Below are 25,428 nucleotides of genomic sequence, written 5' to 3'. Positions count from 1 at the left end.
GAAGGTATAATCGACCACTGTATTTCATGCATCCTTCCGTGTTACCATGTAAATGGGACACTATGTGCGCCCCCTTTTTCTTATGTCTGTACAGCACTTTGACCACTTTTGGAAACGTGTTAGAGAAATACATAAAGTGAAACTGAAGTGAGGTCTGGCGGGCCTGACTGAACACGCCCGCGGGCTGTAGTTTGGACTCACCCTGCTTGACGCGCTTGTCTTTTGTGTCACGTGGCGCGGGTTCAATTTTCCACAGCCTCATTATTATTTAATGTCAGCAATTGCCTTCCGAGGAAGGACATTTCCTCCATACTTGGTGCTGGTGTGCCACTATAGCTACTGGGGTAGACTGAAGGTTTTATGGGTGCCATCCATCCATCCATCCATCATCTTCCGCTTATCCGAGGTCGGGTCGCGGGGGCAACAGCCTAAGCAGGGAAACCCAGACTTCCCTCTCCCCAGCCACTTCGTCTAGCTCTTCCCGGGGGATCCCGAGGCGTTCCCAGGCCAGCCGGGAGACATAGTCTTCCCAACGTGTCCTGGGTCTTCCCCGTGGCCTCCTACCGGTTGGACGTGCCCTAAACACCTCCCTAGGGAGGCGTTCGGGTGGCATCCTGACCAGATGCCCGAACCACCTCATCTGGCTCCTCTCGATGTGGAGGAGCAGCGGTTTTACTTTGAGTTCCTCCCGGATGGCAGAGCTTCTCACCCTATCTCTAAGGGAGAGACCTGGAAACTCATTTGGGCCGCTTGTACCCGTGATCTTATCCTTTCGGTCATGACCCAAAGCTCATGACCATAGGTGAGGATGGGAACGTAGATCGACCGGTAAATTGAGAGCTTTGCCTTCCGGCTCAGCTCCTTCTTCACCACAACGGATCGGTACAACGTCCGCATTACTGAAGACGCCGCACCGATCCGCCTGTCGATCTCACCATCCACTCTTCCCTCACTCGTGAACAAGACTCCTAGGTACTTGAACTCCTCCACTTGGGGCCACCCCTGCAGAACTAGGCGCCCCCTGAAAAGTCTGGACACGCCACTGCTGCACAATCCTGACCGATTTAAAACTACAGCTAATTACGCGTTTGTGTGTGTTCTTGTATTTCTACCCTTCTTGAGACATCAAGAAGGAAAAGTAGCTTCCATATGAGGAGGTGGGAACAAGTGAGGACATAAACCATGGTCCCAGTAACATTGCATCTAATAGAGAATGTCTCATGGTCCAAAAAAAAGAGGGATTTTTCAAATTGAATGTGTGTCGGTCTGGACAACATATGAAATAACAAGTGTGAGTAAAAATTTGAAGTGCTCCCCCTCTGGCCAACATATGTAATTAAATGTGTGTGTAAGAAATTGAAATGCGCCCCCTTTGGCCAAAATTAATTTTAAAATATATATATATAAAAACATACTGCAATAAAAAGTAAATAATGAAGATTAAAAATCAATTACTAACAAAAAATTCAATAAAAGCAGTCCTTTCTCACAATGTGTCGACTTTTGTCTTAAAAAAATTGGTAATCATTTCTCACATTCTTGTGTATGTGTGTGTGTATGTGTGTGCGTGCGTGTAAAAAGTGCTCCCCCTCTGGTCAACATATGAAATAACAAGTGTGTGTGAAAATTTGAAGTGCTCTCCCTCTGGCCAACATATGTAATAAAAAGTGTGTGTAAGAAATTGAAATGCGCCCCCTTTGGCCAAAATTAATTTAAAAAATATATATAAATATGTATATAAAGACATACTGCAATAAAAAAGTAAATAATGAAGATTAAAAATCAATTACTAACAGAAAATTCACTAAAAGCGGTCCTACAAAAATTGGTAACCATTTCTCATATTCTTTCTGTTTTTGTAGTATTGCAATATTTTATTGTAAGATTATTACTTTTTAATGCAAAATGGCGACATATGTCATATAAAATTCTGACTTTTATCACAATATTGCCAATTTTGTTGTTGTTGTCAAATAGTAACATTTTTAGAGTAAAATTATGACTTTGGTCATCAATTTGCCAAGTAAAATTCCGATTGTTATCATAATATTGCCAGCATTTTTAATGTTTTCTTATAAAATTGTGACTTTGTGGAGTAAAATTAGGACTCTTTTCATCAAATTGCCAACATTTTAAGCATTTTCTTGTATATTTATGACTGTTTTCGAATAAAAGTCCAACTTTTATCATAATATTGCACAAATGTTCAGTTTTATTTTGTAAAATTTGACTTGCGTTGAGTAAAATTACGACTTTCATGCTGCCAAAATTGTACGTTTTTCTTGTGAAATTCCAACTCATTTTTCACAATAATTTTTTTTTATATTTGCATTTTGTTTATATATTATTAATGTTGTAAATACACATCTTTATATATCTAGAAAGGGTGGTCCTAAAGAGGAAGGCATTTTTCAGACGTCTCAAGGAGGTAAAAAAATACAAGAGTGTGTGTGTGTGTGTGTGCGTGGGTGTAAAAAGTGCTCCCCCTCTGGTCAACATATGAAATAACAAGTGTGTGTAAAAATTCTAAGTGCTCTCCCTCTGGCCAACATATGTAAAAAATAATATTCACATGTATTTAAAGACATACTGTAATAACAAAGTAAATAATGAAGACTAAAAATGTTCTCACAATGTGTCGACTTTTGTCTCGTATAATTGGGAACAATTTCTCATATTCTTTCTGTAATATTGCAATAATTTCTTGTAAAATTATTACTTTTTAATGCAAAATGGCAACATATGTCCTATTAAATTCTGACTTTCATCACAATATTGCCAATTTTTTTATTGTTCTTGTAAAATAGCGACATCATTGGAGTAAAATTATGACTTTTGTCATCGTTTTGCCAAGTAAAATTCCGATTGTGATAACATTTTTAAAGTTTTCTTATAAAATTGTGACTTTTGTCGAATACAATTCGGACTCTTTTCATAAAATTGACAAAAGTTTAAGCTTTTTCTTGTGCAATTGCGACTGTTATTGAGTAAAAGTCCAACTTCTATCATAATTTTGCACAAAATGTAAAATTGACTCGCGTTGAGTGAAATTACGACTTTTATTATAAAACTGCCAAAATTCTACGTTTTTCTTGTGAAATGAAGACCTTTTTCTCGTGAAATTCGAACGTATTTTTCACGACAAGTTTTTTTAATATGTGCATAGTATCTATATCAGGGATGTCCAAAGTGGCGCCCGGGGGCCATTTGTGGCCCGCAGCTAATTGTTTACCGGCCCGCCACACATTCTGGAAATGCTATTGCAAAAATAAAAAAGGGCATTAAAAATATTGGAATGAGGTGAAATTTAACGAGAGAACGTTGCAATGTTGACACAAAGCTGCCATGCAGGTATTTTTTTTTTTCTTTTGTATTTATTTTACCATGTAAAAAACATTTTTACCATGAATTGATTAACAAGTTAAAAAACTTATTGGGGTGTTACCATTTAGTGCTCAATTGTACGGAATATGTACTGTACTGTGCAATCTACTAATTACAAGTTTCAATTAATCAATTATTTATTATTTACTTTTTTGCCATTGCTCGAAACAAAAAATAATGACCAAAAAAATCCATGTTATAATGAATTATTTTCAAAGCTCCAATTAGTTCAAAAATTTCACTATAATAAACTTAGATTTATATCGCGCTTTTCTAAACACTCAAAGCGCTCAGAGAGAAGTGGGACTCAACATTCATTCACACCTGGTGGTGGTAAGCTACATCAGTAGCCACAGCTGCCCTGGGGTAGACTGTCTTTAAAATGTTTTATGTGGTAAATATTGCATATATTGTGCAGTTGCCATATAAAAAAAAATGTCTTTGACAAAAGAGCATAAAACAAACAAAATAATAGTTACAACATTAATAATATATACATCAGGGGTGTCCAAACATTTTCCACTGAGGGCCACACAGGGAAAAATTAAAGCATGCGGGGGCCATTTGGATATTTTTCATTTTCAAACCATAACAAAATATAGGGATTTTTAAAAATTATTTTACTTTTAGGGGTCCCGGGGACCATAAAGCGTCTCAGTTAATAAAATGTTAAAAATAAGTCAAATTGTTATTATTATTTTTTATTTAACGCTTACAGTAAATCTCTATATCAACTTAAAAAAAAAGAAAAGAAAGGTTTTATGGCATTTCTGTCAAAAACTATTTTTTTAATAGTAAAACTGAAATATGCAGTATTTAGTAATTAGAGCCCTAAAAGATCAATAATGCAGGACACCATTGATTTTAATTATTTATTATTGGGTAGACTGTCTTTAAAATGTTTTATGTGGTAAATATTGCATATATTGTGCAGTTGCCATATAAAAAAAAATTTTCTTTGACAAAAGAGCATAAAACAAACAAAATAATAGTTACAACATTAATAATATATACATCAGGGGTGTCCAAACTTTTTCCACTGAGGGCCACACAGGGAAAAATTAAAGCATGCGGGGGCCATTTGGATATTTTTCATTTTCAAACCATAACAAAATATAGGGTTTTTTAAAAATGATTTTACCTTTAGGGGTCCCGGGGACCATAAAGCGTCTCTGTTAATAAAATGTTAAGAATAAGTCAAGTTTTTATTATTATTTTTTATTTAACGCTTACAGTAAATCTCTATATCAACTTAAAAAAAAAAAAAAAAGAAAGGTTTTATGGCATTTCTGTCAAAAACATCTTTGTTTTTTTAATAGTAAAACTGAAATATGCAGTATTTAGTAATTAGAGCCCTAAAAGATCAATAATGCAGGACACCATTGATTTTAATTCTTTATTATGGGGTAGACTGTCTTTAAAATGTTTTATGTGGTAAATATTGCATATATTGTGCAGTCGCCATATAAAAACAAAGTTTTCTTTGACAAAAGAGCATAAAACAAACAAAATAATAGTTAAAACGTAAAATCGACAGATATATCTGAAGTTGAGTGTTAAAAGTAAAAAAAAAACCCTAATAAAAATGTATGACTTTCTGAGTGGAGCATCTTTTGGATCCCAAATATATTTAGTGGTATTTTATTTATCTTTTCACTGTGATTACTCAAAAATAATAAAGAATTAAAATCAATGGTGTCCTGCATTATTGATCTTTTAGGGCTCTAATGACTAAATACTGCATATTTCCGTTTTACTATTAAAAAAACTAAGATGTTTTTGACAGAAATGCCATAAAACTTTTCTTTTCTTTTTTTAAGTTGATATAGAGATTTACTGTAAGCCTTAAATAAAAAATAATAATAAAAATTTGACTTATTTTTAAAATTTTATTAACTGAGACCCTTTATGGTCCCCGGGACCCCTAAAGGTAAAATCATTTTTAAAAATCCATATATTTTGTAATGGTTTGAAAATGAAAAATATCCAGTTTGGACACCCCTGATGTATATATTATTAATGTTGTAACTACTATTTTGTTTGTTTTATGCTCTTTTGTCAAAGAAAACTTTGTTTTTATATGGCAACTGCACAATATATGCAATATTTACCACATAAAACATTTTAAAGACAGTCTACCCCAGGGCAGCTGTGGCTACTGATGTAGCTTACCACCACCAGGTGTGAATGAATGATGGGTCCCACTTCTCTGTGAGCACTTTGAGTGTTTAGAAAAGCGCGATATTAATCTAAGTTAATTAAAGTGAAATTTTTTAACTAATTGGAGCTTTGAAAATAATTCATTATAACATGGATTTTTTGGGTCATTATTTTTTGTTTTGAGCAAAGGCAAAAAAAAAGTAAAAAATAAATAATTGATTAATTGAAACTTGTAATTCGTAGATTGCACAGTTCAGTACATATTCCGTACAATTGAGCACTAAATGGTAACACCCCTATAAGTTTTTTAACTTGTTGAAGTCGGGGTCCACGTTAATCAAGTCATGGTAAAAATGTTTTTTACTTGGTAAAATAAATACAAAAGAAAAAAAAACTACCTGCACGGCAGCTTTGTGTCAACATTGCAACTTTTTCTTGTTAGATTTCACCTCATTCCAATGTTTTTAATGCCCTTTTTTATTTTTGCAGTAGCATTTCCAGAATGTGTGGCGGGCCGGTAAACAATTAGCTGCGGGCCGCAAATGGCCCCCGGGCGGCACTTTGGACATCCCTGATATAGATACTATGCACATATTAAAAAACTTGTCGTGAAAAATACGTTCGAATTTCACGAGAAAAAGGTCTTCATTTCACAAGAAAAACGTCGAATTTTGGCAGTTCTATAATAAAAGTCGTAATTTCCACTCAACGCAAAATTGTGCAAAATTATGATAGAAGTTGGACTTTTACTCAATAACAGTCGCAATTCTACAAGAAAAAAATTAAACTTTTGGCAATTTTATGAAAAGAGTCCGAATTGTACTCGACAAAAGTCACAATTTTATAAGAAAACTTTAAAAATGTTATAACAATCGGAATTTTACTTGGCAAAACGATGACAAAAGTTATACTTTTACTCCAATGATGTCACTATTTTACAAGAACAACAACAAAATTGGCAATATTGTGATCCATCCATCCATTTTCTATCGCTTATTCCCTTTCGGGGTCGTGGGGGGCGCTGGCGCCTATCTCAGCTACAATCGGGCGGAAGGCGGTGTACACCCTGGACAAGTCGCCACCTCATCGCAGGGCCGACACAGATAGACAGACAACTTTCACACTCACATTCACACACTAGGGACCATTTTAGTGTTGCCAATCATGAAAGTCAGAATTTAATAGGACATATGTTGCCATTTTGCATTAAAAAGTAAGAATTTTACAAGAAAATATTGCAACATTACAGAAAAAATATGAGAAATTGTTCCCAATTTTACGAGACAAAAGTCGACACATTGTGAAAACATTTTTAGTCTTCATTATTTACTTTGTTATTACAGTACGTCTTTAAATACATGTGAATATTATTTTTTACATATGTTGGCCAGAGGGAGAGCCCTTACAATTTTTACACACACTTGTTATTTCATATGTTGACCAGGGGGGAGCACTTTTTACACGCACGCACGCACACACACACACACACTCTTGTATTTTTTTACCTCCTTGAGACGTATGAAAAATGCCTTCCTCTTTAGGACCACCCTTTCTAGATATATAAAGATGTGTATTTACAACATTAATAATATATAAACAAAATGCAAGTATAAAAAAAAATTCTTGTGAAAAATGAGTTGGAATTTCACAAGAAAAACGTACAATTTTGGCAGCATGAAAGTCGTAATTTTACTCAACGCAAGTCAAATTTTACAAAATAAAACTGAACATTTGTGCAATATTATGATAAAAGTTGGACTTTTACTCGAAAACAGTCACAAATATACAAGAAAATGCTTAAAATGTTGGCAATTTTATGAAAAGAGTCCTAATTTTACTCCACAAAGTCACAATTTTATAAGAAAACATTGAAAATGCTGGCAATATTATGATAACAATCGGAATTTTACTTGGCAAATTGATGACCAAAGTCATAATTTTACTCTAAAAATGTCACTATTTGACAACAACAACAAAATTGGCAATATTGTGATAAAATTCAGAATTTTATATGACATATGTCGCCATTTTGCATTAAAAAGTATTAATCTTACAAGAAAATATTGCAATTCTACAAAAACAGAAAGAATATGAGAAATGGTTACCAATTTTTTTAGGACCGCTTTTAGTGAATTTTCTGTTAGTAATTGATTTTAAATCTTCATTATTTACTTTTTTTTCGCAGTATGTCTTTATATACATATTTATATATATTTTTTAAATTAATTTTGGCCAAAGGGGGCGCATTTCAATTTCTTACACACACTTTTTATTACATATGTTGGCCAGAGGGGGACCACTTCAAATTTTTACTCACACTTGTTATTTCGTATGTTGTCCAGACCGGCACACATTCAATTTGAAAAATCCCTCTTTTTTTGAAACCACCCTCATTTTGATAGATGTCACTAACAGGGGTGCAAAAGAGACATTCTCTATTAGATGCAAAGGTATTACAGAAAGAATATGAGAAATTGTTCCCAATTTTACGAGACAAAAGTCGACACATTGGGAGAAAAGTTTTAGTCTTCATTATTTTCTTTGTTATTACAGTATGTCTTTAAATACATGTGAATAGTATTTTGTAGATATGTTGGCCAGAGGGAGAGCACCTCAAATTTTTACACACACTTGTTATTTCATATGTTGACCAGAGGGGGAGCACTTTTTACACACACACACACACACACACACACACACACACACACACACACACACACACACACACACACTCTTGTATTTTTTTACCTTCTTGAGACGTATGAAAAATGCCTTCCTCTTTAGGACCACCCTTTCTAGATATATAAAGATGTGTATTTACAACATGGTCCTAACGAGGAAGGCATTTTTCGGAGGTCTGAAGAAGGTAAAAAACATAAGAGTAGGTGTGTGTGCGTGTGTGAGTGTGAAAATAAAGAGTGAGATCATTGTTTTTATGTCTTCAAGCAAAAGAAAGATCAAAGCGGAGGGAAAATAGTCCTCTCACACTAGAAACTTCCTCCTCATTCAACCCTTCTTCGATTTCTCATTCAACCCTTCTTCGATTACACTTGCACCTCCTGGTACCCCAGCACCTCCAAAATCCTCAAATCTAGACTCCAAACATCCCAGAATAAGCTAGTCCGGTTACTTTTAGACCTCCACCCCAGATCACACCTCAATCCAACCCACTTCTCCAAAGTGGACTGGCTCAGGGTGAAGGACAGAGTAAAACAACTTGCACTGAGCCTGGTCTATAAAATCCGCTACACCTCCTTGATACCGAAGTACATGTCAAACTACTTCCTTAACGTAAATGACCGCCATAACCACAACACCAGGGGGAGCTCCACAAACCACGTTAAACCCAGATTTCGATCTAACAAAGGTCTTAACTGATTCTCTTTCTATGCCACATCAATGTGGAATGCACTCCCAACAGGTGTAAAAGTAAGTGCATCTCTATATTCCTTCAAAACCGCTCTAAAACAACACCTCCAGGCAACTTCAACACTTTACTAATACCCTCCTCCATTCACATCCCATCTCCCCGGATTATAAACAACTCAAATGTACTTCTAATGTATATACTTGTTCTTATGCTATCTGAACTCACCATGATCTCTGCTGGCTGTACATATCCTACTAAATAAGACCTACACTGTTTCAATGTCCACATTCCTCTGTTGATGCAATTGTTGATGACTGAAGTACTGATATCAACCAAAGCTCCTCATCCCACCCCCCGGATTGTAAATAATGTCAATAATTCAATGTACATACTATGATGATTAACTTGTGTGATGACTGTATTATGCTGATAGTATATATTTGTACCATGAATTGATTAACGTGGACCCCGACTTAAACAAGTTGAAAAACTTATTCGGGTGTTACCATTTAGTGGTCAATTGTACGGAATATGTACTGTACTGTGCAATCTACTAATAAAAGTATCAATCAATCAATCAAAAAACTCCATGTTTTCAACAATATGAGATGGCATACTCACGCTGCTTGAAGGCGTCTTTGCTGAAGAGCAGGACCGGGTCCATGGACCTCTCCATCTTGTGGGGTCCCGGCGTGCGCGTGTGCGGGCCCCTCCAGAAGACGCGGCCCCGGCAGAAGCGGCGGCCGTAGATGCCCTGCGTGGTGGAGCTGAGCGCCACGCCCTTCTCCATGAAGGGCAGGAGGGCGCGCAGCTGCTGCTGCTGCTGCTCGCTGGCCAGCAGCGAGCACGGGGGCTCCGGCAGGTGGATGCGCGGGAAGCGGCTGTCGGGGGCCGGCGTGGGGGGGACCGGCGAGGGCGGCGCGTAGAGGATGCGGACGTTGTCGCCGTGGATCTGGCGGGTGAGCACTTCCTGGCCCAGATAGCAGACGGTCACGTGCAAGGAGTCCTGATCTGAGGGACGCCAACATAAGGATGCAGACTTATGCCATCAATAAACACTCATGGAGTCTTTACCTTCCTGAAAAGGCGGGGCACTCTCCTCAATCCGGACATCCAATTGGATCTCGCTGAGGCCTGCGGGGACGAGAGAAGTGGCAGAATAATTGTATCGGAGTTATCACAAAACGTCGTGTTTCCGTGAGCGAGAAGAGGAAAGCTGTCTTTGATCCCACCGAACAAAAGGCTTGGAAAACTCCACTCATTGTAATCAACAGAAAGACCGGCATAGCTCGGTTGGTAGAGTGACCGTGTCAGCAACTTGAGGGTTGCAGGTTCGAGTCCCGCTTGTGCCATCCTAGTTACTGCCGTTGCGTCCTTGGGCAAGACACTTTACCCACCTGCTCCCAGTGCCACCCACACTGCTTTAAATGTAATTTAGATATTGGGTGTCAATATGTAAAAGCACTTTGAGTCACTTGAGAAAAGCGCTATATAAATATAATTCACTTCACTTCACTTCACTAATAATAATAATAATAATAATGGATCAGATTTATATCACGCGTTTTCTATTGTTATACACTCAAAGCACTCACAGAGAATTGGGAACCCATCATTCAGTCACACCTGGTGGTGGTAATATTGTCTTGACCCAAGATCTACAAAGCGAAGAGGAAGCATGACCAGACTCCCCTCCGGACGACCTTTTCTGTGAATTGTTTTAATCAAAGGCGATGGCTATTTATGACCCCCGTCCCTTAGAGAAGTTGTTCTCAGATGCGCGGTTTGCGGTCACAACCGCGGATAAACCGCGGGTCGAGCATGTGACATGACAAAGTGAAGTGAATTATGTTTATATAGCGCTTTTCTCTAGTGACTCAAAGCGCTTTTACATAGTGAAACCCAATATCTAAGTTACATTTAAACCAGTGTGGGTGGCCCTGGGAGCAGGTGGGTAAAGTGTCTTGCCCAAGGACACAACAGCAGTGACTAGGATGGCAGAAGCGGGAATCGAACCTGCAACCCTCAAGTTGCTGGCACGGCCACTCTACCAACCGAGCTATACTGCGGGTGGCGGTTGAACCAATTCGGAAATATATATTGTAATAATCCCAGGAATGTAGGCTCATAGAACTTCTTCGTTTGTTTTGTCTTTATTGCACAAGATGTACTACAACCAATCAATCAATCAATCAATGTTTATTTATATAGCCCCAAATCACAAATGTCTCAAAGGACTGCACAAATCATTACGACTACGACATCCGCGGAAGAACCCACAAAAGGGCAAGGAAAACTCACACCCAGTGGGCAGGGAGAATTCACATCCAGTGGGACGCCAGTGACAATGCTGACTATGAGAAACCTTGGAGAGGACCTCAAAACACAACCACACAACAGCTCTTGTGTCTCTAACGCTTTTCCCGGGACAACTCGAACTCTCACTTCCTGTCGAGAACGTCACTTCCCTATCTCTCCCGGAAGTCCCGCCCCCCAGCCAAAGTCATTGGCTAACACCCCGTAGCCAGCCGCTACATTATACATAGTTAAATGTTATGTTGAAGAGGTTCATTTAGCCTACTGACGTGTATTTATACATGGTTGATTTATATAGGCTAGTAGGTGACAACTCTTGATGGTACAATCCATATAACACGTCACAGACGACGTCACGCTAACATCACGTGACACCTCTGATGACGGCCGCAGAAGCAAGGTAGCCCAAACTTGTCAGCTACAACACTTTACCTTACTAGCCTATAGAAATCAACCATTTCTAAATAGTTAAATGTTGTTACTCACATACGAAAAACGAGCAGCACTCTTTGAAAAAGTATGTGGGCATACTTTTATTTTGAAGTCTCGTTTGGTCTGTCGACGGATGTAAGGAAGCTACTTCCGGGTATGGCCAACGAGGCATTTGTCATTTGTTGGTATTTTACTTGGTAAAATGTTTGATGCACATGCTGTGCATGTTATTTGTACGTTTGTAACCTGCTTTATTTATCACAGTTTTCACGGTGAATTTGAAGGGAAAGGAAGCCTTCAAATAAATCAGTTCAAGAAAGTCATTGTGTCTGTGCTATTTGGAGGGAGTTACACTTTCTAACCTCACTAATGCCTTGCATTGTCTATATTAGATATATAACAACGGGCGGGTGTATGACGACTTTAGTGATGCGGTTGCGGGTGATATAATTGCCTATCCGCGCATCTCTAGGGTACGCGTACCCCTGGGGGTACTTGAAGGTATGCCAAGGGGTACGTGAGCTTTTTAAAAATATTCTAAAAATACCAACAATTCAAAAATCCTGTATAAATATATTTATTGATTAATATTTCAACAAAATATGTATGTAAGCTCATAAACTGTGAAAAAAAATACACAGTTTTGACAGCCAGATTTTTTGTGGACATGTTCCATAAATATTGATATTAAAGATTTCTTTTTTTGTGAAGAAATGTTTAGAGTGAAGTTGATGAATCCAGATGGATGTCTATTACAATCCCCAAAGAGGGCTCTTTAAGTTGATGATTACTTCTATGTGTAGAAATCTTTATTTGTAATCGAATCACTTGTTTATTTTTCAACAAGTTTTTAAGTTATTTTTATATATTTTTTCCAAATAGTTCAAGAAAGACCACTACGAATGATCAATATTTTGCACTGCGGGGGAGTTCTGTTCTGTTATGGTGCGGATGTTCACCCGAAATGTGTTTGGCATTCTTGTTTGGTGTGGGTTCACAGTGTGGCGCATATTTGTAACAGTGTTAAAGGGGAACATTATCACCAAACCTATGCGAGCGACGATATATATACCTTGATGTTGCAGAAAAAAAGACCATGTATTTTTTTAACCGATTTCCGAACTCTAAGTGGGTGAATTTTGGCAAATTAAAGGCCTTTCTGTTTATCGGTCTTTTAGCGATGACATCAGAATGTGACGTCACCAAGGTAACACACCCACCATTTTCATTTTCACATTACAAACACCGGGTCTCAGCTCTGTTATTTTCCGTTTTTTCGACTATTTTTTGGAACCTTGGAGACATCATGCCTCGACGGTGTGTTGTCGGAGGGTGTAACAACACTAACAGGGAGGGATTCAAGTTGCACCACTGGCAAGAAATCTGCCGCCAGACCCCCATTGAATGTACCAGAGTGTCTTCACATTTGACCGGCGATGCTAAGACAGACATGGCACAGAGATGTATGGATAACCTGCAGATGCATTTGCAACGATTAAGTCAACAAAATCACAAAGCTGAGTTTTGTTGATGTTGTTGACTTATGTGCTAATCAGACATATTTGGTCGCAGCATGACTGCCAGCTAATCGATGCTAACATGCTACGCTAATCGATGCTAACATGCTATTTACGCTAGCTGTATGTAAATTTGAAACTAGATACCCACATTTAATGCGAAACAAAGACTTACCAATCGATGGATTTAAGTTGCTCCAGTGTCACAAGATGCGAAAGTCCTGATCGTTTGGTCCGCACATTTTACCGGCGATGCTAATAAGGCAGCCATGCTATGGGCCACCTCATTAGGTACACGCACGCTATGGCCGAATAGCGTCAATAGCTATTCACTTAATAGCTTCAATTTCCTTTTCGCTATCTGCCTCCATACTCCGACCATCTGTTTCAATACATGCGTAATCAGTTGAATCGCTTAAGCCGCTGAAATCAGAGTCTGAATCCGAGCTAATGTCGCTATATCTTGCTGTGGTAACCGCCATGTTGTTTGTATTGGCAGCCCTGTATGACGTCACAGGGAAATGGATAGTGGTTTCGAAGATAGTGAAAATAAGGCACTTTAAAGCTTTATTTAAGGATATTCCGGGACCGGTAAAATTTTGAAAAAAATTTCAAAAAATACAACAAGCCACTGGGAACGGATTTTTATTGTTTTTAACCCTTTTGAAATTGTGATAATGTTCCCCTTTAAAGTTGTTTATACGGCCACCTTCAGTGTGACCTTGTACGGAAGAAAAGCGGACGTGACGACAGGTGAGAGGGGACGCTAAAGGCATTGCCTTTAAGGCACGCCCCCAATATAGTCCCAGTACTGTTGACCGGGTGGAAATCAGGAGAAATTTGGGACAATGGTTGACCCGGGAGATTTTCGGGAGGGGCACTGAAATTCGGGAGTCTCCCGGAAAAATCAGTAGGGTTGGCAGGTATGCTGTTGCCATGTAATCAGGGAAAGTCCAAATAAAAGAGGCCTACAATCTTTCGCCAGAGTGTGGTGAGACTGTACAAAGAGTACAGCCCAGACGTCTCTCCTCAATTGAGCCAAATTGAATCCTGTCTCTGTTTAATTCTTTGCTTCTTGTCTTGTTTAATAGATGTCATCAGTGTTTGAACCTGACAAGAAGTGAACGTTTGTTTAAATGTCTCGAACTCACCGCCTTCCCGCGGAGCAGCGTCCTGCTGCGCCGCGTGGTCCGCCTGCGGGACACGGTCGCTCTCCATGACGCCGACACCACCCTGACAAACACAAGTGGACAGGTTGCTATGGTGACAGCGAGGACTCATTAGATAAAAGAAAGCTAAACTATTAGATTTTTTTGTACCGCCTCAGCTTTGACATCCTCCGTCGTCCACTCCTGGACCCCGGACACGTCTTCACTGTCCGACTCGCTGCTCATCCTCCTCCTCTTCAACCTCTTGCTGCCTTTCTCTTGGCTTTTCCTCTTTGGCTTCCGCAAGTCTTCACCCACACACACACACAATGTATTGTATTATTATTTCACTACACTACATATACATTTAAATACAATAAATACAAATACACTTAAATAGATGAACGAAATATACATTCTAGTAAATCATGAAAAAAATACATGAAATAATTGACTTATATCATAATAATACATTTGATTGTCAATTTAAAAACACTGTAGTTCGTTGTTTATATATACATATATAAAGGTATATATATATATATATACATATATATACATATATATACACATATATATATATACATAAACATATATACACAAAAAATTACAGTATACACACATATACATACATACACATACACACATTTTATATATATATATATATATATATATATATATTTCTACATACACACACACACACACACACACACACTGTATTGTATTATTATTTTACTACACTACATATACAATTAAATACAATAAATACAAATACACTTCAATAGATGAATGAAATATACATTCTAGTAAATTATGAAAAAAATACTGAGATAGGCGCCAGCGCCCCCCGCGACCCCAAAAGGGAATAAGCGGTAGAAATGGATGGATGGATACATGAAATAATTGACTTATATCATAATAATACATTTGATTGTCCATTTAAAAAAACTGTAGTTCGTTGTTTATATATACATATATAAAGGTATATATATATATATATACACACATATATGCACATACATACAGTATATATACATACATACATACACACACACATTTCATATCCATACATATATATATACACACATACATATATACACATACATATATATACACATACATATATATACACATACATATATACACAAAAATTTACAATATACACATATATACATACACACATATACACACACAAATTTCATATATATATACATACATACATACATACATACATACATACATACATACATACATACACACACACACACACACACACACACACACACACACACACACACACACACACACACACACACACAGTCATGGTCAAAAGTGTACATACACTTGTAAAGAACATAATGTCATGGCTGTCTTGAGTTTCCAATCATTTCTACAACTCTTATTTGTTTTGTGATACAGTGATTGGAGCACATACTTGTTGGTCACAAAAAACATTTATGAAGTTTTGGTTATTTTATGAATTTATTATGGCTCTACTGAAAATGTGCAGGGTAAAAAGTATACATACAGCAATGTTCATATTTGCTTGCAAGTTTCACTGCAATAAAGCGCTTTTGGTAGCCATCCACAAGCTTCTAATGGAATTCTTGACCACTCCTTTTGACAAAATTGGTGCAGTTTAGCTAAATGTGTCGGTTTCCTGATATGGACTTGTTTCTTCAGCATTGTCCACACGTTTAAGTGAAGACTTCGGGAAGGCCATTCTAAAACCTTCATTCTAGCCCGATTTAGCCATTCCTTTACCACTTTTGACGTGTGTTTGGGGTCACTGTTCTGTTGGAAGACCCAACTACACCCAAGACCCAACCTCCGGGCTGATGATTTTAGCTTGTCCTGAAGAATTTGGAGGTAATTCTTCTTTTTCATTGTCCCATTTAAAGCACCAGTTCCATTGGCAGCAAAACAGGCCCAGAGCATAATAGTACCACTGCCACGCGTGACGGTAGGCATGGTGTTCCTGGGATTAAAAGCCTCACCTTTTCTCTTTCAAACATATTGCTGAGTAATGTGGCCAAACAGCTCATTTTTAGTTTCATCTGACCACAGAAATTTCCTCCACAATGTCTTATCTTTGTCCATGTGATCAGCAGTAAACTTTAGACAAGCCTAAAAGGTGTGGCTTCTGGAGCGTGGGCGTCCTCCTTGCATGGTAGCCTCTGCGTCTATGGCAGGGGTGCCCACACTTTTTCTGCAGGCGAGCTACTTTTCAATTGACCAACTCGAGGGGATCTACCTCATTTATATATATCATTTATATTTATTTATTTATGAAAGAGACATTTTTGTAAACGAGTTAAATGTGTTTAATGATAATACAAGCATGTGTAACACATATAGATGTCTTTCTTTCACAAAGACAAGAATATAAGTTGGTGTATTACCTGATTCTGATGACTTGCATTGATTGGAATCAGACAGAAATGATGATAACGCCCACATTTTCAAATGGAGGAGAAAAAAAGTTGTCCTTTCTGTACAATACCACATGAAAGTGGTTGGTTTTTGGCATCTAATTCATCCAGCTTCCATACACTTTACAAGAAAAACATTGGCGGCAAATTCCGTAGCTTGCTTGATTGACATTCACGGCACCCGAGGGTCTTGTGAGATGACGCTGGCTGCTGCCAGTTCATTATTATGAAAAAATGACAGAGAGGAAGGCGAGAAACACTTTTTATTTCAACAGACTTTCGCGCCGTCCCTTCCGTCAAAACTCTAAAGGCCGACTGCACATTTCCTATCTTCACAATAAAAGCCCTGCTTCATGCTGCCTGCGCTAACAAAATAAGAGTCTCGGAAAGCTAGCGTGCACAAGTGATGTGCACGCCAGCTTTCTGAGGGATCGCTTGTGCACGCCAGTTTTCCGAGACTCTGTATTTAGTTAGCGCAGGCAGCATGAAGCAGGGCTTTTATTGTGAAGATAGGAAATGTGCAGTCGGCCTTTAGAGTTTTGACGGAAGGTACGGCGCGAGAGTCTGTTGAAATAAAAAGTGTTTCTCGCCTTCCTCTCGGTCATATTTTCATAATAATGATCTTGCAGCAGCCAGCGTCATCTCACAAGACCCTCCGGTACCGTGAATGTCATTTAAGTGACGTCTTGGTGAAGATAGATGATCACTCATTTTTAGGTCTATTTTTTTTAAAAGCCTGGCTGGAGATCGACTGACACACCCCCCGCGGTCGACTGGTAGCTCGCGATCGACGTAATGGGCACCCCTGGTCTATGGTGATGCAAAACACACTTGAACACAACAATTGTTCCGGCAGCTTCCAATTCATTGCAGACCTGCTTTTTGGTGGTTCTCGGTTGACTCTTAATCATCCCGACCAATTTTCTCTCAGCAGCAGGTGACAGCTTGTGTTTTCTTCCTAATCGTGGAAGTGACAAAACTGTGCCATGCATTTTATACTTACGAACAATTGTCTCTCAGGACCTGAAGCTGCTTTGAAATGGCTCCAAGTGACTTTCCTGGCTCTGTGATTAGATGGCGACTTGCCCGATTGTAGCTGAGATAGGCACCAGCACCCCCCGCCACCCCAAAGGGAATAAGCGGTAGAAAATGGATGGACTTTCCTGGCTTGTTCAAGTCAATGATTCGTTTTTTCAGATCTGTGCTGGGTTCCAAATTTGATTTGATAGTATCTTTTCTCCATCACCAAAATTGATAATGTATGTTGCAATACGCATACTTACGACCCAGCAGATTTACTCACATTTTCAGTAGACGCATAATAAATTCATCTAAGAACCAAACTTCATGAATGTTTTTTTGTGACCAACAAGTATGTGTTCCAATCACTGTATCACAAAAAAATAAGAATTGTAGAAATGATCGGAAACTCGAGACAGCCGTGACATTATGTTCTTCATAGAGAGGTCCGATAATATCGGACGATAAATGCTTTAAAATGTAATATCAGAAATTATCAGTATCAGTTTCAAAAAGTAAAATTAATGACTTTTTAAAACGCGATATGTACGGAGCGGTACATATCCGGTAAAAAAACGGACGTAGGGAGCAGTACAGAGCAGTTGCGTCTTCCAGTCAGACGCCCCTCACCTCTCCCCTCACCCACACACACTGGCGACGCTTGATGACCTCATCAAACCGCCGCGAGAGGAGCATAACATCAACAAGAGTGTGTTGTTGCCGGTGCCGTAGCCGCGGCTAACAAGCGAGCTCGCTCGGTGACTGACTAACGACACCATGTCTATGGTTTGGGATTATTTCAAAGTGTGTTTGACGGATAAAAAACTGGCAATTTGCAATGACTGCAAAAAGTTGGTTATGCGAGGAGGAACCAAGACGTCTTCCTTTAATATGAGCAATTTGATCTCCCGCCTCTTCAAGAATCGTAAGGAGATACACGATGAATACAAGCGGAAGATGGATGAAAAGCAAAAACAGAAAGCAGCTCGTAGTGAACGGAGGTGGCCTGTCTCAACGCAGCATTTCAGAAGCTCTGACTGACTGCTAGGCCACTTCAGGCACTCACCACCAGCTTGCAGAATATTTGTGCTACTCATACAAATACGTTAGAGCAGGGCAGATTGAGCCCAGTTGATAGATTCCTGTTATACATTATGCCAGGCAGTCTACTAAAGGAGGACTATGTTATTGTTTACTTTATTACTCTAATATACTCTGGACTGAAGCTGTGTGCCTTCATTGTTTTTGTAGCTGTTGTTTTGAGGCATGTTTAAAAAAAATAAAAAAATAATGCACTTTGTGAAAGTCAAAGTATAGTATTTCTCATAGTTGTAGTGGGTATCAGGATTATCTCAGGGAGAGCATGTCCCAAATTCCAAGCAGCTGTTTTGAGGCATGTTAAAAAAAAAAAAAATGCACTTTGTGACTTCCATAATAAATATGGCAGTGCCATGTTGGCATTTTTTTCCATAACTTGAGTTTATTTTGGAAAACCTTGTTACATTGTTTAATGCATCCACAACAAAATTAGGCATAATAATGTGTTAATTCCACAACTGCATATATCGGTATCGGTTGATATCGGAATTGGTAATTAAGAGTTGGACAATATCGGAATATCGGCAAAAAAGCCATTATCTGACATCTCTAGTTCTTTACAAGTGAATGTAAACTTTTGACCACGACTGTATACGCACGCACGCACACACACACACAAAATGGTATTGTACACACAAATATATGACAACATATTGCTTCTATTTAGGGACCGATGTCCCTTTGGGACAGAGGACCCCATTTGAATTTTTAGCGTTTTATTCTTATTATACCGAGCTGTAATTTGACCCCCATACTTCAAAACTCACCAAATTTGACACACACATCAGGACGAGCGAACAGTGCGATCTAATGAAAAAAACAAACCTCAAAACTCCAAAATTGCGCTCCAGGAAGAAAACACAGACAAAACTGTCTTCAACTTCCAGTAGGAATGTCATAAAAACATGAAACAAAAACCTCTATGTAGGTCTCAGTTAGACCTATATTTCATACACTGACACCCCCTGGCTAAAATCATCAGGAAGTTTGAAATTCCCTATTCAATACAAAAGTTGGCTAAAAAACGTTGCTTTTTTTCAAACATTATCTCCTCTGAGGCCGTTTGTCGCGTCGGCTTCAAATAATTACAGGAGAGGGATTGAACCCTTGTGATTAAAAAATGTTCGGGTCTCCCCATGTCTAGCATTAAAAGATTACAGCTGGTACAAAATGCGGCTGCTAGACTTTTGACAAGAACAAGAAAGTTTGATCATATTACGCATGTACTGGCTCAGCTGCACTGGCTTCCTGTGCACTTAAGATGTGACTTTAAGGTTTTACTACTTACGTATAAAATACTACACGGTCTAGCTCCATCCTATCTTGCCGATTGTATTGTACCATATGTCCCGGCAAGAAATCTGCATTCAAAAGACTCCGGCCTATTAGTGATTCCCAAAGCCCCAAAAAAGTCTGCGGGCTATAGAGCGTTTTCCGTTCGGGCTCCAGTACTCTGGAATGCCCTCCCGGTAACAGTTCGAGATGCTACCTCAGTAGAAGCATTTAAGTCTCACCTTAAAACTCATCTGTATACTCTAGCCTTTAAATAGACCTCCTTTTTAGACCAGTTGATCTGCCGCTTCTTTTCTTTTTTTCTCCTATGTCCCCTCCTCCCTTGTGGAGGGGGTCCGGTCCGATGACCATGGATGAAGTACTGGCTGTCCAGAATCCAGACCCAGGATGGACCGCTCATCGGGACCCAGGATGGACCGCTCGCCTGTGTATCGGTTAGGGACATCTCAACGCTGCTGATCCGCCTCCGCTTGGGATGGTTTCCTGTGGACGGGACTCTTGCTGCTGTCTTGGATCCGCTTTGAACTGAACTCTCGCGGCTGTGTTGGAGCCACTATGGATTGAACTTTCACAGTATCATATTAGACCCGCTCGACATTCATTGCTTTCGGTCCCCTAGAAGGGGAGGGTTGCCCAGATCTGAGGTCCTCTCCAAGGTTTCTCATAGTCAGCATTGTCACTGGTGTCCCACTGGATGTGAATTCTCCCTGCCCACTGGGTGCGAGTTTTTCTTGCCCTTTTGTGGGTTCTTCCGAGGATGTCGTAGTCGTAATGGTTTGTACAGTCCTTTGAGACATTTGTGATTTAGGGCTATATAAATAAACATTGATTGATTGATTGATGAAAGAGTTTCAATTACTGCTCCGGTTTGGATTTTATGAGCCCGCAAAGAACTGCTGCGCTACTGCTGTCACAAGCTGGTCGCTTCCTGCTCAGACAAAACTGCTTCTAAATCCCTGTAGGACTGTCATACACACATGAAACAAAAACCTCTATGTAGGTCTCACTGAGACCTATATTTTCATACATTGACCACCCCCAAAAAAATCAACAGGAATTTTTCTATTCCCCCTTCAAAACAAAAGCTGCACTCCATTCACAATGCATTAGAGTCTCAAAGTGTCCTTATAAAATGCCCAAGCCACTTTACAACTGTTATTACTATGAGACTGATGTATAACACATGTGTATACAACTTTTTCTCTGTGTAATAATCCTTCCATCCATCTTCTACTGCTTATCTGGGCTTGGGTCACGGGGGCAGCAGCCCAATCGGTCCCGTCCATCGCTGTTTGCAGCTTTAATTTTAGTTATAATGTGAAATATAAGCTAGATGATCAGTCAATATATATGTCATTTTTTCCACGTGGTAAATTTACATTATTCTTATTTCAAAATTTAAAAAAAATTAATTATGAATAAGCGTTGTCGTCAATTGAAGTGGTTTCTTCATTTTTCACACCAATAATTTTTTACAGCCACACCATCGGCGAGCCCATGTTATGTTATTAATTGAACATATATTCATTTCGAAATGTCTATATTTTTCTACATTATTATTTATATTGAATTTTTTTGCAGTCATGTTGTTGTTACAATAGAATACACATTCCATGATAGCAAACGCTAGTAGCTACGCGTCGCTAAATGGCCATCATTAGCTGACAACACACATACTGTAAAAATGTGTCTGTGTGTGTGTGTGTGTGTGTGTGTGTGTTACATGGGGGGTAATTTACATTAGCACCCCATGTTGCAAACAGCCCTTTTTAATGTGAATACGTAAAAAATCATATTAAATCATTTTAAGAAAGCTGGAAAACCAGTAAATAGGTCATGAGATGACTGATAAAAAAAATAATTCCAACATGGTTTAAAGGTGTTAATGTGGGAGTGGTCTCACTTTGCTGGCTGGGGGGCACCAGGCGGTAGACTTTGTACGGCTCCGAGATGTCCAGCTGGGCCCGCTCATGGACCTCGTTGAACTCGGGGCTCTTGTTGAGGGCGCAGCGCAGACGCGTCTTCCACACCGCCGGCTTGTTGTCCGACGACTTTCCCTTGAACTCGGCCCAGGCCTGCGTCGCATGAGAGATTCAAGTACTCGTCCCCATGTTGGGTTAAAAGAAATTTGGCCAGGGGCCAGGCTGTATCAATATGAAAATTTTTTTTTATAAAAAAAATAACTAAATATATATATATATATATATATATATATATACATACATATATTCATACATATATACATACATATATATAAAAAAATATATATACACACACACACACACACACATATATATCTATATAGATATATACATATATATGTGTGTATATACACACATATATATATATATATACACATGTATATGTGTATATATATATATACACACACAAATATATATGTTTGTGTATATAAATTTGGGTATATGTATATACAACGCAAATGTATACAAACATATATATATATATAATATATATACACACACACACACACATATATATATATATATATACATATACATACATGTGTGTATATATATATATATATATATATATATATATATATACACACACATAAATATATATATACATACATGTGTGTGTGTATATATATACACACACATATATATATACATACATGTATATATATATATATATATATATATATATACACACACACATATATATACATACATGTGTATGTATATATATATATACATACATACACACACACACACACATATATACATACATGTGTATGTATATATATATATATATATATATATATATATACATACGTACATACACACACACATATATACATACATGTGTATATATATATATTCATATATATATACACACACACATATATATATACATACATGTGTATATATATATAATTCATACATACATACATACATATATATATATATATATATATATATATATATATACACATATACATATATATATATGTACATATATATATACACATATACATATATATATATATACATAATACATACATATATATTGTGGAGAATGCATATATTTTTAAGAGTTCTTTCTTTGTTCATAGTCATGTTTAAAGCAGCTAATATTTTCCCATGTGTACTCATTATTCTATCTTATGCCCGCAAGTAAACTCTGTGCTTTCCCTTGAAGGCATTGGAATGTGGGAGTAGGACATACTCCCTTTATACCTTATCATGATTAGAACAAAGAGGCTGCATTGCTTTCTGGGCACGGTGGGGACTGTTTTCCTATTCAATAAGTTGGCCCGTTAAAAAAAAAAAAATTCTACATACGAGGACATTCTGACCTTAAAGATAGCGGCGTCATCGTTCATTCGGAAGTCCTGCTTGCCGGCGTGCTTCCACGGGATGCGGAACATCGTTTTGGCCTCGTTGTCCCAAACCAGTCCGGGATATTTACCGCTGTCCACCTTATTTTGGGGAGAAAAAGGCATTCTTGTGAACTCGCCGGAGGTGTTAGGACCAAACTTGACCAGAAGCAAGAGTGTTGGTCAGCCCCTTGTGACCACACATCCTGTCCCCCTGAAGCCCCTCCCTCACCTGTACAGGTGGGATTTACGGCTCTTTGGAGGGAGACTGGCTGGTTATTACAGTTCTTTGTTTTTCTTTTTGTTGAAACACGGATAATTCTAAGTTACACAAATATTACTTTTACAGGTATGGAATTATTCTGAAATATTGGCAATTTTTTTGTTTTGTTTTCATTGTAAATATTCCCTAAAAAGGGGAACTGCACTTTTTGGAGAATTTTGCCCGTCATTGCCAATCCTTATTTAAGACAAGAACACAGATGTTTTTTAGGGACCGAATGTCCCTTTGGGACAGAGAACACTATTGTATTTCTAAGGATTTATTATTATTAAACCGCCGCCTCTTTGAGCTGTAATTTGAACCCCTTAACATGCTTCAAAACTCACCAAATTTTACACACACATCAGGACTGGCGAAATTTGCGATCTAATCAAAAAACCAAAACCTAAAACTCAAAATTGCGCTCTAGCGCCCCCCTAGAAAAAAAAAAAACAGACAAAACTGCTTGTAACTTCCGGTAGAAATGTCGTGGAGACATGAAACAAAAACCTCTATGTAGGTCTGACTTAGACCTACATTTCATACACTGAGCTCCTTCAGCAAAAATCAACAGGAAGTAGGCAATAAGCCCTTCAAAACAAAAGTTTCCTAAAAAAAATTCATTTTTGCCTCTTTGAGCTGTAATTTGAACCCCTTAACATGCTTCAAAACTCACAAAATTTTACACACACATCAGGACTGGCGAAATTTGCGATCTAATCAAAAAACCAAAACCCAAAACTCAAAATTGCGCTCTAGCGCCCCCCTAGGAAAAAAAACAGACAAAACTGCTTGTAACTTCCGTTAGGAATGTCGTGGAGACATGAAACAAAAACCTCCATGTAGGTCTTACTTAGACCTACATTTCCTACACTGAGCTCCTTCAGCAAAAATCAACAGGAAGTAGGCAATAAGCCCTTCAAAACAAAAGTTTCCTAAAAAAAATGTCATTTTTGCCTCTTTGAGCTGTAATTTGACCCCCTTAACATGCTTCAAAACTCACCAAATTTTACACACACATCAGGACTGGCGAAATTTGCGATCTAATCAAAAAACCAAAACCCAAAACTCAAAATTGCGCTCTAGCGCCCCCCTAGGAAAAAAAACAGACAAAACTGCTTGTAACTTCCGTTAGGAATGTCATGGAGACATGAAACAAAAACCTCTATGTAGGTCTGACTTAGACCTACATTTCATACACTGAGCTCCTTCAGCAAAAATCAACAGGAAGTTGGCAATAAGCCCTTCAAAACAAAAGTTTCCTAAAGAAATTTCATTTTTGCCTCTTTGAGCTATAATTTGACCCCCTTAACATGCTTCAAAACTCACCAAATTTTACACAAACATCAGGACTGGTGAAATTTGCGCTCTAATCAAAAAACCAAAACCCAAAACTGCGCTCTAGCGCCCCCCTAGGAAAAAAAAAAAGACAGAACTGCTTGTAACTTCCGTTAGGAATGTCATAGAGACATGAAACAAAAACCTCTATGTAGGTCTGACTTAGACCTACATTTCACACACTGAGCTCCTTCAGCAAAAATCAACAGGAAGTTGGCAATAAGCCCTTCAAAACAAAAGTTTCCTAAAAAAAATTCATTTTTGCCTCTTTGAGCTGTAATTTGAACCCCTTAACATGCTTCAAAACTCACAAAATTT

General features: G+C 38.2%; 1 protein-coding gene across 4 annotated transcripts in view; it reads right to left on the bottom strand.

Annotated features, from left to right (window-relative positions):
• Positions 1-25,428, bottom strand: part of irf9 (interferon regulatory factor 9) — a 60,377-nt gene that overhangs the window by 19,889 nt on the left and 15,060 nt on the right. For all 4 annotated transcript variants that reach the window (XR_009809764.1, XR_009809763.1, XM_061921317.1 and 1 more), the window contains exons 3-8: positions 23,490-23,612; positions 22,074-22,245; positions 14,499-14,635; positions 14,331-14,412; positions 9,989-10,048; positions 9,536-9,925 (exon numbers count right to left, since the gene is read on the bottom strand). Coding sequence is in view for 2 of the 4 variants with exons in the window: in XM_061921317.1 (XP_061777301.1) it covers positions 9,536-9,925; positions 9,989-10,048; positions 14,331-14,412; positions 14,499-14,635; positions 22,074-22,245; positions 23,490-23,612 (964 nt within the window). In the remaining 2 variants the exon portion in view is untranslated. The remainder of the gene's footprint in view (positions 1-9,535; positions 9,926-9,988; positions 10,049-14,330; positions 14,413-14,498; positions 14,636-22,073; positions 22,246-23,489; positions 23,613-25,428) is intronic.

This window comes from Nerophis ophidion, linkage group LG15, assembly GCF_033978795.1.
Source record: "Nerophis ophidion isolate RoL-2023_Sa linkage group LG15, RoL_Noph_v1.0, whole genome shotgun sequence".
NCBI lineage: Eukaryota > Metazoa > Chordata > Actinopteri > Syngnathiformes > Syngnathidae > Nerophis > Nerophis ophidion.
Note: the sequence above shows the minus strand (reverse complement) of the source record. Positions and strands in the feature narration are given on the sequence as shown.